The sequence below is a fragment of the Aulonocara sp. 'chitande type north' Nkhata Bay genome, linkage group LG5, assembly GCF_057382095.1.
Source record: "Aulonocara sp. 'chitande type north' Nkhata Bay isolate Kocher_YH1m ecotype deep benthic linkage group LG5, A_spYH_male_GT1.1, whole genome shotgun sequence".
Lineage (NCBI taxonomy): Eukaryota > Metazoa > Chordata > Actinopteri > Cichliformes > Cichlidae > Aulonocara > Aulonocara sp. 'chitande type north' Nkhata Bay.
Genome location: NC_141348.1, coordinates 36,383,572 through 36,401,704, shown reverse-complemented (window position 1 = coordinate 36,401,704; position 18,133 = coordinate 36,383,572). Strand labels below are relative to the sequence as shown.

General features: G+C 37.2%; 1 protein-coding gene across 8 annotated transcripts in view; it reads left to right on the top strand.

Moving 5' to 3' along the window:
• The window catches only part of rap1gapb (RAP1 GTPase activating protein b), a 110,799-nt gene that overhangs the window by 36,674 nt on the left and 55,992 nt on the right, over window positions 1–18,133 (top strand). For 2 of the 8 annotated variants that reach the window (XM_086293292.1, XM_086293290.1), the window contains exon 1: window positions 8,225–8,412. The exons of 3 other annotated variants lie outside the window; for them this stretch is intronic. In XM_086293292.1, the coding sequence (XP_086149418.1) occupies window positions 8,369–8,412 (44 nt within the window). In that variant the 5' untranslated portion in view covers window positions 8,225–8,368. Of the gene's footprint in view, window positions 1–8,220; window positions 8,413–18,133 lie in introns of those variants that run through there. 3 more of the 8 variants (XM_086293298.1, XM_086293291.1, XM_086293301.1) reach the window with 3 other exon arrangements.

Here is an 18,133-nt window from a genome sequence, read left to right as displayed (position 1 = left end):
CCCATGAATTTGGACATGTCCAGAGTATAATCGCAGCCTTTGCGGTTAGAAAATTGCACTTGATCATGTCGCGATATTATCGCAAATGCGATATATCGTTCAGCCCTAACGTATACCAATCTGAGGTGTTAAAAAGAAAGAAAGAAAAAAAGAACTCTGAGTATAGAACTCTTTAGCATGTAATGCAAATCTATGTGGGTGTTATTGTTGTAGAAATAAATTCACTTTTCCTTAATGAAAGCTATTTCCAAGAGGAAACATGCGTTGAAAATTATGTTCTAACTACTAATTGCATGTCCTGAAATGAGCATTCTTTACATTAATCTCTGGGATGCAGAACAAATGTGCACTGCAGTTACACCCATCTATGCTACATCCATGCTGTATGAAATGACTCAAAGCAATGTATTCATCGTCATTCACTTATTTTCATTTACATGAAGCTCTTTATTTAAATTGGTGTATTGCGACTTTGTCCAATGACACGATATTTTAAATTCTGCTCTTTTACTGAGGGACTCAGACACTGGGCGATAGAGTGAATTTAAAATTTATTTAATCTTACATTTATTCCCCTCCTGTCTGTGATGTGACCTTGTGCTGTCTGTTATCCATCACTCTACGGTGTAGACATGGTGGGTGAGCTTTAGTCTTTGTATGAACAGTAGAGAGATGGGTTTTTATACCAGAATTAAAAAATGTATGCATGTTGAAAGCAGCTCATCTAACAGTCCTATAACTATATCTCTAATGTACCCTTGCAAGCATTTCTCCTCTGGTGGATTACTACCAGCGAAACTTCAGAGTTTGGATGCAGAATGAAGGGGATTGTTTTGTTTATGACTTTACTGCACAGGGCCCTTGTAGACATCTGTGTTTTCTAACAACTCCCACCAGGCGAGCTGTTTTTAGAAGCACCTGTTTACTGAATAAAATCACATTTTCCTGTGGTAAATTTTGAATATTTGTATACATCCAATTTTGTCTCACTAGATATGTAATATTTATTTTCACACTTTGAGTTGTTATTTTTTACGCATATGCACTTTTTTTCGCACTGGGAAATAAGTGGTGCATATATCCAGGCACAAAATCAGAACAGTCCAATTGATGGATCTGACTAACATTCCTGTGACTGACAACCTCTCCCAGTGACTGTGTCATGCTCAGACGTTTTCGTATTCGAGCAACTGTACAAATGCCCAGCTGGAGTCTGGGAGCCCTACAAGGGTCAGGGATCGGACATCGCCTGCATCATCAGATTTGGTGAAATGTCACAGTGGGAACAAAGGCAAATGAAAGAGCTGCTTTTCCCTTTGATGCTGCAACTGAAGTTGAGGGCCATCGCCAATGTTCATGAAGCTGTGTGAATGCTCACAGAGACATTGGAGTGAAAAGGACATTTACCTTCAGATGCTGTTACAGTTCGACATAACTCAGGGGGTTGTAATTTGTAAGAAAAATAAAAACTCACAGTGTGTTAAAAGCAAAGCATCCATGTGCAGCGCAGTTCTTTTGAGAGTGTCTGTATTTGGACGTGTGTGTCTTTACTTTTGGGGGCCATCATTTAAAGTAGCTTTTAGCTGGAACGCATCTTTGTTTGTAATAAATTAAATGAGCTGCCATTTGCCTGTAAAGCTGTACATTTCAATCATTTAAGTTGTTTCATTGAATTCTTTATAAGAAAGTGAAATCCAACTATCAGGGTTTTTTTTTAAATTTCTTTTATAACACAATCAAGAGCTAAATTGGAGCTGGAATTGGAGCTAAAATTAAATGTGCGTTATTTTGACTGAACTGATGTCTTAACCATCAGTTTAACTATCCACCCGATCTGCCTATTACAGCCACATACATAGAGGTTTGTAACCATTTTTAAAATCACATCAAGTGGGTTTGAACATTTTTGCTGCGCACAGTATGACTGCAGTAAGTGTCAAGTGGTCCTTTATCGGAGCTTGTTATTGTTGCTGTCCACAGTACTGCCGCTCTCAGTACCGTGGACAGCAACTACAGACTACAAATGCACAATATACTTCATTGTATTACAAGTCCAGTGTTGCTGGGAGACAGCAGCATCCTCGCTTTCACTAGCTTTGTATGAGACTGCTTCTCGTAAGCAGGATGTCAGTGACTGTCTCAGCATCTTCATGAAATAGATGTAGTTTTTGTAAAAAAAAAAGATAAATGTCTGATTAGTTGGGAAAATCAGAACAGACAACAGCCTTCTTCTAGTCAGTAGCTGTGACCGCATCTGCATGTTAATTTTGCAGATGGAGTAAGCGTCTAATGAGAGGTGAAAATATGAACAGCTTGTTGTGCAGGACAGAGAACCAAAACAGGGAGTTTATAAAGTGTGGACCCACTCCTGAAATTCAGAGAAATTATCTCCAATTGAATATCCGGGAGCACATTCAGCATGAATTTAGGCTGTGGCAGCAGCTCCTGAGCCATGCAGATCGCCAAAGAAGATATCCCCCAAAAGAAAGACTGTGCATTATGAAGGTCTTGAAAAATGTAATATGAATGATAGGCCCACAACTTTGATCAGTTGGTCAGGGAGTTCTTTGTGAAAGCATTTGTAGCTGTGCCACTAGATCAAGAGAAACACCAAGCAACAAAAGAGTGAGGAATCTGAATCTGAATCTGAATTTGGAAGCTGTGTAGCCAGACTCCATGATAAATAGAGGCTCTGAAGATGAAGCATGCTGGGACTTTATTAAAACTGGAGATAATGGACCAATGATAATTTCTGATAATCTGTGGTCTTTCATTCTTACTACTTCACATCTAACAACTTGAATGGCAACAAGAACGGAACCTCCAATCAGCCTGTCCATGTCATTTCAGTGTTGTTGACAGTGGACAGACCCTGAGGTCTGAGTAAATGATTATTTTGATGTGGCTGCATCATTAGAAATCTATCGCTGCCTCTTCTTGGTCCTTATCTAAGCCTCTCATGTGTATAAATCAAAGTCAGGCCTGTTGCTTCTCCATCTGCCAAGTCATTAATCCAAGGATGTGACCCACGGGCAGGCTTCTCCCATTTGGTTCACCCATTGTTACATGAAAAATAATCTTGGTTTCTCTCCCGCTCCTCCACTGTCTGCATCTTTCTTTTATTTGTTCTAATGGGCTCCTGCTCTGGATTTTCATACCGGAGGATGAGTTACGTGTTGTGCTGGGGATGTTCAGTGGGATTGTGTGTGTCAATGCCCTGTAAATTGCTACACTGTGCATTCAGTCTGTGCTCCAAGGGCACGTTCACAGACTCTTCCACTCCTACGGTGATTTGTAACTTCACATTTCTTCTTTGTCTCCTCTCCAATCCAAGTCTAATGACTATAAATGGACTGCATAAAAGACACAGAGTAGAAATAGAGACAACTGTGTCTTGTCATGCCTAATCATGCCATATATACCCACACCCCTGTTGCCAATCTTGGACATGTACTCCGTTTTTTTTCTCATCTTTCTTTTCTCTGACTATCTCCCAGATTTTTTTTCTTTTTCCGGAGACTCCCCCACATCCCTCTGTTATCATCGCCCGGAGAGAAGTTGTGAAATTCATGACATTCAGATCTAGCGGGGCAGGCTGATGGAGGACAAGAATAGTCTTCCGAGATCCTTCTGGAATCAGTCTGTCTTTGATGAGCAAGTAATTCAATGTCAGCGCCTCCGATAATCTCGCTCTTCTAATTTGTAGTAGAGAGAAAATCTCATTTGTTGCATTTGGTTACGGAAGAGTGGATACCTCTGTGCTGCCTGTTTCTGCTCGGTAACCTTACAACCGTACTGACCAGTAATCTGTCCGCAGCCTGAAACAGAATATTGGACATTGTTATGAAGATATAAGGAGATAAAATCTTAATGCTTTGTTCATCAGCTAGTGCGTGTCCTACTCTCGCTCCTTCTCGTTGCTGTGAAACTCATCGTAGGCGGGAGAGACTGTTGCTTGAAGGGAGCAGTCTATCTGCTTAAAATTCAAAGTTGTCTGTGTCAAACGGAGCTCTCAAACAGCCCCTGAGACACTCAGAAGCTTGAGAGGATGAAAAGTAGTTCCCCTGGCTAACAGTGAGGGGTAGTGGTGCTCCAATCCAACTTCATTAATCTTATGCCTTCCCTTTATTTTCACTTTCCTTTGTGTAGTTCCTGCATAAAATTCTGTTCTTTGTTGATGATTCAGTTGCACACTGAGTACTGAATAATGTGTGCTATTTGTAATTTCGAAATTTGTCATCTTGTTGCCTCCAAAATGTAAATAAAGAGAGCTATTATTTTAAAATTTTTATTCCCTGCTGTGTTTGTGATGCCGACCTTGTACGGTTGCAGAGACATAAAAAAGAAGGGGGAAAAAAGATTAACAGTGCCTAACAGTACAAATTTTGGTGCAGAAAGTTTGACAAGAAGGAAGAGCAAACATGAATAGGCATTTCAAGTCACAGAGGCAGAAAGTGTCCTTACGATCTTGTCAGGGGTGTAGTTGTGTGCACAGCTGGTAAATATTTAATGTGTTGGTGTCCTGCTTTGCTGTTCCCACTGGTGAGGAACTGTACTGTAACAATGCAATAGCCCCTTAAACCTTTAAGTCTATTTAAGAGGAACTTTTGCTGCTCTTAAAATATTTTCACCCATAGAGTTTGGATGTCTAAAGAGCTTCAGAGCAAAATGTGCTTGCCCTCACTAAATTATGGAATTTTAAAAAAGCATGATCTTTTTATTTGGGATGATTTAAAATAAATATTTTTTCAATAACATAAAAATGTCTGTTTTAACAAAACAGTTTACATCAAAACCACAGTTTTTTATATAAAGGATATACATAGCAGTGGGTGTGGAAAGTGAAGCTGCTGTCTTTACATGGCCAGCAGGGAGAACATCCTTTAATCATTTAGGATGATAAAGCAGGGCTTTGTTTAGGTGGAGCTCACCTTATGACTGACAGGCTGCTATCATGCAGGACTCTTGCATTATAACATTGGTTACTCGGTCAGATCCACGACAATTTTCAAAATAATAACATGGCACCACTGAAAATGCTCAGCTTGGTTCTTCACAACAGAACTTAACATAAGTGGTTTTGTCTGATTTGGTGATGCTCACATTTTACTGTCTCCAGCGTGTCAAACCTTTTCCTTATTTAGAGGAATTTTACAGCCTGCACAAAGCCAAGAATACTCCCATTAAACCCAGCTGTACTTTAACACCGGTGAAACTTGATTTCTGTATTATTTATGTACAGTGCCACTTTAAGTCTCAATAAAGTTCAAAGAAAATCAAACCCTGAACAGTTGCCAATGGCATTCTAGGACTTGCAGTTCATCATTACCTTTAAGCACCACTGGAGCAAAGCGTAGCTTCAGAGCACCACTAACATAGCAGTAAACTTCGAGTCTTGGTAAACTACCGCACATCAGGTTATTGTGTATATATTTATTTATATTTCTTCATACATTCTTATATAGTTCTATATTGTGTATTTTGTTGTACAGTTATTTTATTTTCAACTTTAATTTATATATTTTATCTTATTCTTTCCCAGTTAAATGTACCCTTCATTCTAATTTGTGTTGTACAGTTATTTCATTTTTAACCTTAATTTATATTTTATTCCTTCCTAGTTAAATTTACCCTTTTTAATTTTTCATATTTATTTCCTATCTTATTCATAGCCTTTTCCTTTTTTGTTCTCTTTAGGTCACGAGCAGTTGTCCAAGCATTTCACTACATATCGTACTGTGTATGACTGTGTACGTGACAAATAAAATTTGAATTTGAATTTGAGGTAGTGATTTAAAACACTTGCCTGCAGCAAGAACAGCATTGCTAACTGCAATGTAAACTGCAAAGCTACTAAGTTCCTGCACCTTGTGGATAACAAGCGTCTTTAGTGTTCTTACTCTGTCTCCTGCTCTCAAGGTGATTTATATTTTTCTACTGCTGGATGGGGTGGATTGAACCTCATCTCACAGAGGGCACCTTCTCATTACTCTGGACCTCCTTCCATTGCCAGTCAAGTCCTCAAAGTCAAGGCAGGCTCGTTGTTTAGCCAGCCTGCCATGTCTCCTGAATGAAGCGACAGACATGGACTAATTACACCTGGCTGCCCTTTCCCTTTCACCTGTCTCACACAAATCAGTCTGAGTGAATAGTTTTCTTTTTTCCCTTTTTTTGGTAATACATCATCACGAAGGGCATCTTTTGAGAGACACGAAGGAAAAGCAACAGCAAAAGGAGCTTTTGAAACTACATTTCTGGACACCAGTAATAAGTTTGTTAGCGCAAGTCTGACTCCGGAGAATTGTTCTGTGAGAGATGTGTCATGTCATTATCAGCAGAGGAAGTAGGGCGAGCTGACTGTAATAGAGGAGCAGCCTCTATAAAACATTTTTCTCTAGAAGCTAATTTTTGATTATAGATTATTTAATAAAATGTATAATAGTCAGAGTCAGTGTGAAGTCTGATAAACAGGCTATATGACAAGATGTAAGAGGAATCAAGACCAGACATGAGGAAGGAAAGAGAGTCAAGAGGAAAGAAAATGAGAGGGGACAAGGAGGAAGAGATATCAGAGAACATCCTTTTTTTTTTTTTAAGTCATTATAAGCAGACTTGTTCCAGCAGATTGGCAGAGATATAATTTTCCACATATCCTAATGTGTGTATCACTTTGACACCTATCTCTTTTTGAAATATTCAGCAGGATCAAGTAGAATTATATTGGTTTTAGTGACGATATCTGACTTTTTTTGTCTTTTGGGAGATGTGTGATCACAGAAAAACACGTGAATGTCTTTTTCGAGCTTGAATTGCCAGGCCAAAAATAGTTCAAGTAAGATGAGAGACTTGCATCTATCAGATCTCATCCTCTTTTGAAGTCTAACTCGGGAGGGAGTAAGCTCAGATGTGGACCTGGAAATTTGATAACTAAGATATTCTTGAGCAAAATTAGTTTTTTATTTACACAGCTTTTACTTTGATTTTTGGGATTTTTTTTCAGTTGCAAGAACTCAAACAGTTTATTTGCTTTCAAGTAATCATTTTCATGGTGGCAAAGGATAATTTTGTCAGACCTCAGTCAAATTAGTATGAGTCATGACAAATGAGTGATTGATGTAAGCTGGAATAGCACCTTATTAAAACATATATAATTCATGCCACTTCACATTTTTCACTTCAAAGTATTAGAAAAGATGTTAAATTCTGTAAATATATAATCAAGGTGCTACTATTAATGCATCATCTGTGACTACCCCCGCTTTGGCATAGTTTTACATAGTAAATCTCAGAATTCGCAGATTCAGGTGTGTCATACACACTGAGGCAGTCAGCTGAACACACCAGATGAGCAGCAGGGAAAAGGCAAATTCCAGAGAACTTTCCAAAGGGTGATACATAATTATGACTGGGCTATAAACAAAGAATAAGTAGCACAGGGAGTCTAAAAAAGGAAAAAAAACACAAGATCTACCAAGTGGCAAAATAATGATGAATGCACTGGGAACAGGTGTAGCAGAAAATTGGAGGGAAGCCTGAAAAACACTAAAAGTAAACCTAACAAGAGTTGGCATAACGAAAGAATAGAAAATAAGAGAGAAAGTGACAAAACTAAACTCCAGAACCATGACACTGTTTAATATTTTCTGCCATTAAATAGCGAATCAAAAAATTTGCTTGGAACAGTTTATTGGGGTTTAGTATCTTGGTTCAAAATGGAGGAGTACAAATTACACCAGCGACTGTCTAACTTGGGGGGTGAACATAATAGCTATAAAAAAAAAAAAAATATATATATATATATATATATATATATATATATATATATATATATATATATATATAATTAAAGCGCTTTAGAGTTAAAAAAAAATAATGCACATTCACATGTGTCCATAGCTGTTTCCTCCATTCTTAGTTTAACACCTTGAGGAAGATGCCTTTTGTGGGACACTGGCTAATGTAGGGATTTTTTTGCCCTCTTGCTGTCAGAAGTGGGAATGAAAACGGTGTGTTTGAATTCAAGAAATCATTGTGGTTGTTTCCAGGACAACAGAACAAGACAGCTGGACGCACCTTTCTCTTAATCTGGCAGAGATAGGAGCTACTTAGTCAGAGAGCACAGAGGAGACAGAAAGAGGGAGGGCTGGGTTGTGTACACACACACATAAAATACCAAAAACACACACACTCAGTGAGGGCTGAGTCAAGGAGGGAGGAGAGAAGAGAAAGAGTTAGAGGTGTAGAAAGGAAGGAGAGGCGCACAGAGAAGCTAAGAGAAAAAGAAAAAGGAAGAGGAATGACAGTCCTTGTGTTGTAGTCTGCTCTGATCCTGCACACCACAGGGAAGCCTCATCAGCCATTCAGCAGGATGTCTCAGAGGAAAAGGAGTTTCACATTTGGAGCTTATGGAGGGTAAGATAATAGAGGACTAATCTGTCGGAACATCAATTGATTTTGCAGTTTGCCAGTTGACAGTTGACACTGCTGTCACAGCAGTGTACATGTACCTGTTGCATTGTATTGCCAGCCCTGGAGTAGTGAGAGGAAGGTGTGACTGCTCTGGGACTAGTACTGCATCTGCTCAGCAGCTGCTGAATTAGCTAACAGAACTGTGCACTCTTAATTTACACGTGAACCATTAGTAGGGGAAGCTACAAAAGTGCTACAAGGGGAGGTTTGCATATGGTTGTCTCAGTCATGGTGATCTGTTCATCTGTCTTTTTAAAGACCTCACTACTTGTAAGGTATTTAAAAGTGACTGTAGTCAACACAACAGTCTAAATGTATATAACTGGTAGCTTTAAACAGCTTCTAAATCCATACAGATATGTGATCGATAAGGTTATTCAAAGTGCAAACCGTTTTTATTCCAGCAAATAAAGCACTGATTGCCTGTCATCAACCAAAGTGGTGCATAATTAAATATGTGTGATGCTTACTTGATACTGAATAAGGAAGTCAGTGATTGGTGGCAGGGAATAACTAAATACTTCATTAGTATGGGTAAAACAGTGAGAAGAGGTAATTATCTCGACTTTGTATAGTTCCACACTTTTATTAATGTGACAGATGATTTTGAAGCAGTCAGAGTATGGATATTTGAGATGTGCTTTGGTTTATGAACAATGAATAGTGCATTACAATTCATGAGGCAGTGAAATTATTTTAATGTTGTGTCTTGCAGCCTGTGAGTTCTGCCAAGTCAGCCTAGAAAACACTCACGAGACACAAATTTGACATTTTTGTTGTAGAAGTCAGTTTGAAAGGTAGTCTGAGTGCACAAGCAGACACGGGCAACCAATAGCAGGCAAGGAAACATTTGTGGGGCACAGAAACAGCATTTCTGAAACAGCAACAGGCTTCTTGTAATAAAATGAGCAGTGAGATTCAAGGAATGGTCCAAAATAGATATGGAGTGGTGTGATGAAAGTGCACTCACTGTCACCTGAACTGCACTCATCAGATTCTTTTTTTATTTTATTTTTTTTATTTTATTAAGCCTACCACAGATTTGTGTTTTATTTAACTTGATGGGTTTCATATTATCAAATAAGTTAAACATACAGCAATGTTTACATTAAGTTTCTTTTCTGTCAGACATAAAGGGCAGGAGTCAGATTACAATAGATGAATAGTGAGAAAATGATCACAGACCTTAGATGTTAGTTCATCCAGCTGAATGCGCTCATTCCTTGACGAGGCGCCTGTCATCCATCCACAATTCTCAAGAAGCGCCACTCGTCCTACAGTATTGTTCAGGCCTACACACGATGATTGCCTTATGATTCACCCAAGCTGTGCTCAAGGTTAAGGCCAAAGTCATATTTGCTGGCACTTTTCCATTTTCACAGCACAACCTTTATGCATGCTATTTGAAATGTCACCAAATTCTTACTCCTAAAGTACTGAACAATATTCAGTTGAAACCATTTTGTAAAATTGTTAACATAAGACCAGAGTTACAGATACATTTATAATGAACAAAATGATAAAGAAAAATAAACTTGCAACTGGTTGGCAGGTGGCATGAGGTTTCTTGTTGTTGATGGGGAAAGTGGTCACAAAATGTGCATGGTGTTACTCTGGAAAAACTTCTGGCAATTGCTTTGATTGCTAGCAGACTTGTGTGTTTGCATGACAGATAACATCTTGTCTTGAAACCACTGCAAGCTCACTGAGTGATACTGTAACTGTGAAGAGTGTGACACAAACCAGAAATGGAGAGCATCTCCTTAGGGGGAAAATGTGCATTTGCTATCAGAAGGAGGGTGCCATAGATACTGATATGTCATATTAGATAGGAAGGAAAGAAAGACAGAAAGTAAAGTTAGATACTGTTATTATTTTGGAGGGAGTGGTCCTGTTGGTTGACACTATCACTGTCATGCTACAATCAGTAATGTGATTTTAAGACATGCTGATGCATTTGTCATATTATTGTATTACTGTCATAATACTTCTCAACTCAAACACTTTTATTTGCAGGACGAATTAATCTCATTTGATGATGAATGGGATTAATTTGTTCGGCATATGACTCTTTGACTTCGAAGTGGATTTTTAATCCTCAGTAGTGTGTGCAAGCCAATAAACGACAAGAAAAGCTTATCTCTTCCTTTCTGTACTTGACACATTAGAGTACTTTGTTGAATTATAAGCTGGCTAAACTACTAACTCATTGACATTTTGGTTTTTGTAAGCTGGTATTGTAACAAGTGCAAATGAAATTGTTACTATCACCTGAAAACTAAATGCTGTATTCAGCTGTTTTAAATCTCATTTATATAAACATTACATTTGCATTTGTTTCAGTCTGTTACAATCATTTGGTTAGAGCAAGCGAGTGCCTGCAGTTATTTGTCCCACTATAATGTTTTCTCACATTAGGTTGTAGACATTTGATTTTAAATTCAGGAGATTTGTAGCACTGTGCTCACAAGTCTTCTTCTTTTTCACACAAACCAAACCTGAATCTGTTGGAAAGCTCTGTTTGGCTGGGTGTCACAAGAATGAACTGAATCAATTATTTATTATATGAATTGTGGAATAAAAGCAGCAAAATCAGTGGTTGACTCCTAAAGTGCATTGTAACACTCAGCTTGGCTGAGTTGTTAGATAAAGGTGGCCCACTCCAGTTTTGTCCTCGCAGTGCACTGCTGGAACAGTCAAGTTTAGTTTTGATCTGGTATTTGATTTTGTTTCTTACACATTTACTTTGCCCTAACTCTTCCCAGCTATCTGTGATCCAGTCTAGTCTTATGTATGCTTCTGTACAATCGAAAGTAGCCTGGGGATCCTTTAAAAGCATGCATCTGTGTTAGATGAATTAGTGTGTGTTTGTTTCAAGAAAAGAAACGAGCTTTTTCATTTTAATTTGGTTTGTTTTGCAATTGCTTGGGAAATCTGTCTCTGTTTTTAAAATCCTTGTTGTTGAAAAGCGTATCTCTGGGGAAATAATTTCCTAATGAATAACATTGAAAGGATTCTTAAACAGAAATGGATGGAGCCCAGACCTAGACCATAACATTACCATTCTGCATTTGTTATTTTGTAGTTATTTTGTAGCAGATTAATTTCCGCATACAATTTAAGGGTAATTGCTGTTAGCGGATAGCAACATGGCTATTTCTTTAAAGTGCTTGTAAACAGCTGCAAGGAAAAATGGATGAGGTGGAAAACAACTGGAAATTGCCTCCTATTTGAGCAATTTTACTATCTCCTGTGCCAGCTTCCTTGCTGATATATTTTTTTTTCTGAACTATGTAAATTTAAAGCAAGCGATTACGTGAAGTAGGACAGATGATTTAAAAAAATAGAGACTTGGTTACGGTTGAGCTATTTTTAACTTTACTATAGGGAACTTTGAACAATATAATACCAAGCTGATGAGTGAATTTCCTAAATTTGAGCTTGTGATTGTAATTATAGAAGCCAGAAAGAATAAGCCAATGATGCTGGTATGTTTACAGGTTTTAGGTTACAGATGGTTGGTTTCCTGCTGGTGAGTAAAGTCTGCTTTAAGCCTAGAGAGAAATGGCAACGGTTCAGCCATGTGAAAGATGATTGGATTGTGCACATATCTGACTGCTCTGTTACAATTTCCCTTGCAGGTATTATACGGTAGCTACCTGAAAATGGTGTTGAGGAGGCTAGTGTGACTGTACAAACAGCCCACCTTTTGTTCTTTGCTATTTTCATCCCTCCAACATTATGTAATGTCGTTTTTTTTGTGTGGCTGTGCTTAATCTGATGGGGAGGTTACTGCTTTGTTTTTTAAGGACCCTAAAAAGTGATCACATACAGCAACCCACAATCTGTTTGTGGATTCTGGTGGAAATATTGCTAAATCAGCTTTTCTTAAATCAATACTACACATTTTAAACCTCAGAGAAAATCACAGAAAATATGAATATAAAATTAAAAACTTGAGAATACTATGATTGTGTGTGTGCTTTGTGTGAGATTGGTAATCACTGTAGAGCCAAATGATAGAGCCTGGACAGTCAAACTCCTACTCTCTTTTGAAGGTTATGTGGTCAGAGAGATCAGAGAGATGGACCTGGAGAGGTCACTGGGTTTAAAGTGAACAGCCTCACAAAAATAATTTGGATTAGGGTGGTTTTTCTGAGTAAGATTCAAAAGCAAATGCCATCGCATCATTTAAATAAAAAATCAATATAACTGTCATAATAACTGTCAAAAATGCTAATCATCATGCAAATTAGAGCTTTATTTGTTTATACTTTTTGTATAGTTGTTGTTTGTTTTTAAACTTTTAACATAATGAAAACCCATGAGCAAACTATGATCATTATACTCCTCTAGCCTTGCAGGATTGTTGGCTTAGGAGTCTCTTTAGTCATTACATTGAGGTGACAGACTTCACTAAAGAAAACAGTTAAAGTGGATGACCTGTTCAGAGGGGCGAGTGAATAGTGGGTGAACACGAGGGTTATCAGCGTTTCTTAATGTGCCATTTTTAAAATCTTTGCATGTGGAGCCTATATCCCGTTTAAAAATGTCCACCTATTTACTGAAGTCATGTTTTGAACTAGTAATGTGTGTTTATACTGCCTACATGAAAAAACAAAGTGAAAACACAAAGGCTGCGGGTGGAAGCTCTAAAAGATGCTTCAGTAGTCATTTTATAACCCCAGCAACACATCTCTGAAAAGTTCAGACAGGGACATATTTGCCACTCTTTTAACAACAATCTGTAAGACCGGGAGTTGAGAGGGATCTGCTAGTCTTTTGGGATAGGAACGCTTAGGATAGGTTATAGGTAAAGATAGGATGCCTGGAAATGTTTTGACCTTTTAAAATAAAATTTCCTTGAGATTAAAACATTCAACATGTGCTTCTAGCTTTATTTCAGGCAGCCTACATTTTTCTTCCAGTATTCCTGCAACCTCCAGAAAGCTATTGACTGCTCACAGCTCAACCAGCAGCACGTGCATTGGCACACTCAATTTCTTTTGACATTCTCTTGTTCCCATTTATTATTCACATGATTCATTGTTTATATTAGTAACATGTTTACCATTTGCATTATCACTGTATTACTTTGTGTGTCTTTCAGTATGCGTGTGTGTGTGTGGCAGTATGACTACTATACTACTATTTAATAACTGGTTTGAAGAAACTTTTTTAGCATGTTTGAGACATTTCATTTCATTTTCATTTTCACTTTATTTGTCAGGGACCATGTACAAACAGAAATAAACATTAATCTTCTTCGAGAAAAACTGCGGAAAGCGCCCAACTAAAATTATAAAAGCCACATGGACTATTCCCCCCAAAAACTGCAACCAATATATTTCTATACCCAGTCAATGGGCAGATAAAGCAAAAACCAGTAACAGACCAAAAACAAAAAAATCATCAGTTAACAACTTTAACACAAATTCAGTTAACTGTTCAATATAATCCCAAAAGGTTGATTCTGTTCATCTGGACGTAGCATTTTGGGAGAAACGTTCAAATATAATAAGACAAATACCTTGTATTAATTATGTATCAGAACATATAGACAGTATCAAATGTATCCAATTCCTACGCACATAAGTATCAAGTATGATTATGTAACGTCTCAAAGACATATATACTAAAAGAGACCAGAAAACAAAATGTTAAAATTGTGTTCACGTGTGTTTGGACAAATTTTGGCTCTAGGTCACAGTCACAACCATCACAAAGCTGAAAGTTTGCAGATGGTTATTGATATTGTGTTGTAAAGTTATGTGGTTCTGACTAGTAAAGAGTGATTAATAACTTTCATTCTATTTACTTTAGATTATTTCACTTATAGGAAATAACCCACAGAGCTTTCTGTCTGAACAGGCTAATGTATTATTAGATGTTCGCTCTGGACAGAAGTGTTAATATGCCATGATTTAAGCATCATTTTCAATCTCTCAGCTTTGAGGAATTTGTGTAACACTATATGAAAATGTTTGTGAGAATAAAATTAAAATAACCAACTGCAGTGTTTAATGTTTAAGATCAAAAATTATATGAAATGGGAGATTATAAAGCTATTTCTTGGAACGTGTTTCTACTTAAAAGCCTCCAAAATGAAACTCTCAGTCTGTTTCATAGCTTTGAGTTGTTATACTAACCTGTATAGCAGGATGTTTTCTTATGTTTCTCCTATCAGTCAGCCCTTGAGAAAGTTTTGTGTTTCTACAAAAGATGGAGGCGTAATTGTTTATGTTATGGCTAGTTTCTCACCCCTTCTGTTACTACCAAAACAGCATGTTGCTGAGTCAGTAGGAAAACATCATTGATATCGATCAAGCATATTGCTGATGGAAATATTTCCATTCCCCTTTGCAACAAACAAAGAAAAAGAACAAAGTCCTGCGTACGTAAAGTTTACAGTCATGAACAAAAGTGACATGTATCCAATGTCAAAACCACAGGCTAGCAGTCTGTGCCATGCAAATGTTAAATGCAATAACGTATTTGATATATCAAACACTGCAGTGATGGTGTTTCACTTTCTTACATCATACCCCTCGTCTCACACACAAGTTTATCCAATATTCTGACAACATACATGCTTATTGAAGGAGGAGAGAAGCAGAGGTTAAGCTAGTATCAGGCTGGTGAACTACACAGGTAGAGGAATCACAGAGACACCAGTGTGGAGACAAGGGCTGTATCCCAATTCAGGGTCTGCAGCCTTAACGGTCCACAAGGGCCGCGTACTCAAACACCGCTAAGTGCGAGGCCTGTAAAATGGGACGGTCTAGCTTCCGTCGCGCTGCCCAGGTTGCCTAGCAACCATGATACTAACAGCTGGAAACTTTTTTGTTTGTTTGTTTCTACATGAGCTTTGATCATTCTCTGTAAGATTAAGGTCAGCTATTGAACGGCGTATATTTTAAAGTAAAGGCTTTAAAACCAAGTTAGTACAAACGTCACTAATGTCACATAACTTTGCCGACATGTGGCCAACAGTAATGTTTTAATGTTCTTCGTTATTAAACATTTGCATATAAATAAGTGACATAATATTCAGTACTTGCTTAAAGTTTACTCTTCGGCTGCCCCTCATCCGCCGTTTTTTTTCGGCAAAATTATCCACACCCACCACCGTGCTATGCATTCTGGGATATGTTGGGCCACAAAGTCTACACCGCCACATCCTTAAAATTTAGGGAAATGAAGGACTCATTTGAGGGCTGCTTTTCGAGCAGCCTTCGAATTGGGACAGCCTTCGTCGCGTCGCTGTGACGTAATCGGCCTTAAAATGCAGCCTTTAAGGCTGCAGACCCTGAATTGGGATATAGCCACAGGCATGCACAAATACCCAGATAAGACATCTACCTCCATTTTTACCACTTAGTTCTGTCCTGCCACCCAGTGGTATGGGCATGCCAAATATCAACCTATTGCATTTTTAAAAAAAGGTAATGATAGTATTAAAGGCATCTGCAGGGCTGAATATAAAAGATATGAATAATATTCTATTCTATTCTGTTGAACTACCAAATATATAGAAGGCTTTCACTTTAACAAAACAGAGAGGATACTTGCACATCCTTGCAAACCACTCTAAACTTCATATCACACATAAGTGCTCTTTCATGTATAGATACAAGCGTTAATATGCTAATATTTATTACATGCTTTGCTTGAAATAGAGTATTTTAAAATTGCAGTATTTCTGCTTTTACTGGAGACAAGGATCAACATGTTTTCTTTACCATTGGCAGGAAGTGCACTACCTCTGTGAGTCTGACATTTAACCAGTTTTTGGAATACGTTGCAGTAGAAAAAATGGGTTAGACTTTGCATTTAATACCTGCACATCCTAAACCCAGAAATCTCATTTATCATTTTTATCATCTTTTTATATACTTGAACCTAACTTGAGTTGGCTTTTTTCTTTGTAAATTTAAAGGAGAGAAAAAGCAGAACGGCTTCTATTATCCTGATGATATTTTCCATTTTCATTCCTTCACCAATAAGTGGAATGAATGCCTGTGATTGTGTTGGCATAAAGTAATTGTTTGACTGGCTTTGCCATGGGGAGAAAGGGATAAGCAGTGGTTATTAGTAGGCTGATTGTCCACCTCTAGCATCTGGTTCTGGAATTTGTCCTTGATCATATGTAGTGTTTCCAAACTGTTAAAATGTGTATTGTTTGCTGATGATACCACTCTGTACTGCTCAGGTAAAAACTTAGAACAGCTTCTGACTACAGCGGAAAAGGAGTTAAATATATTAAAAAACTGGTTTGATGTAAATAAGTTATCATTAAATATAAAGAAAACAAAATTGATTATTTTTGGCACTAGACAAATGAAAAATGTATCTAAAATAAGGGTTAATGGAATTGAAATTGAAAGAGTGTACGAAAATAAATTTCTTGGAGTGATAATTGATGATAAGCTGAGTTGGAAGTCTCATATAAACCACGTGAAAACAAAAATGTCAAAAACCATTGCTATTCCCTATAAAACAAAGCATGTCCTGAACAAAAAAATCATTATACACACTTTATTGTACTCTGTTGCTTCCATATATGACTTACTGTCTGGAGATATGGGGTAATGCATATAAAACGAACACTCTTCCTATTTTCAAGTTACAAAAAAGAGCTATAAGAATTATAAACCAATCAAACTATATAGAACCAACTAACATTTTGTTTATTAATCTGAATACCCTGAAATTTTATGATTTAGTTGAATATAAAATGGCACAGATAATGTATAAAGCACAAAATAACTTGCTTTGCCCCAGTACTCAGAAGCTGTTCAAAGTCAGAGAGAGTCAATATGACTTAAGGGGAACAGATTTCTTTAAAAAAAACAAGATAAGGACAAATATAAAGCAGAGATGTGTTTCTGTTAGAGGAGTTAACCTGTGGAATAGTTATGACAGTGATTTAAAAAGGTGTAGTTCATTTTCCTTGTTTAAAAACATGTTTAAAAATAGAGTATTAGAAACATATATAAATCAAGAATGAAAAGAGCAAAAAGGAGAAAAAAAAAACCTCTTGATTCTTTTGCCTTGATGTAGTTACTTATCTAAGGTGGAAAGTTTTTTTTCTTTGTTTTTCTTTTTTTTTTTTTTTTTTTGGTTTGTTTGTTTGGTTGGTTGGTTTTTGCTTTGTTTTATTATTTTCTTCAAGCCCTGTGTACAGGAGCTGCATACAAAAAGATATTTTGTGAAAAGGGTTGGCGTAATAAGCAAATGCTTCAGCCAATACCTTTTGATTAGCCTTGTCTCATGCTTTCTTTCTTTATGGTAGATTTTTGTTCTGTTTTCACTGTTTGTTTGTTTTTTCACTGTTTTCACTGAGATTTGAATTTGAATGCTAATCAATAAAATCAAAATCAAATGAAATCATTTGATTTCAGGATAATGAATAAAAAAAAAAAAAACACCAACCACACAGAAAACCTGACTTGTTGACTAACTATAATGTACCAGCAGAAGAAAACCAGCAGAAGAAAAGCACCACTTTGTTCTCTTATCTCATATTTCCTCTTTTCTGTCCCTGGCAACTAATTTGACCAAAAACCACATTTCCTCCATCTTTCTCTCTGCCATTCCTCATATCAACACATAACAGCAACAGTCCACAATTAATGCAGTTAAGCTTTACATGAGTTATGTT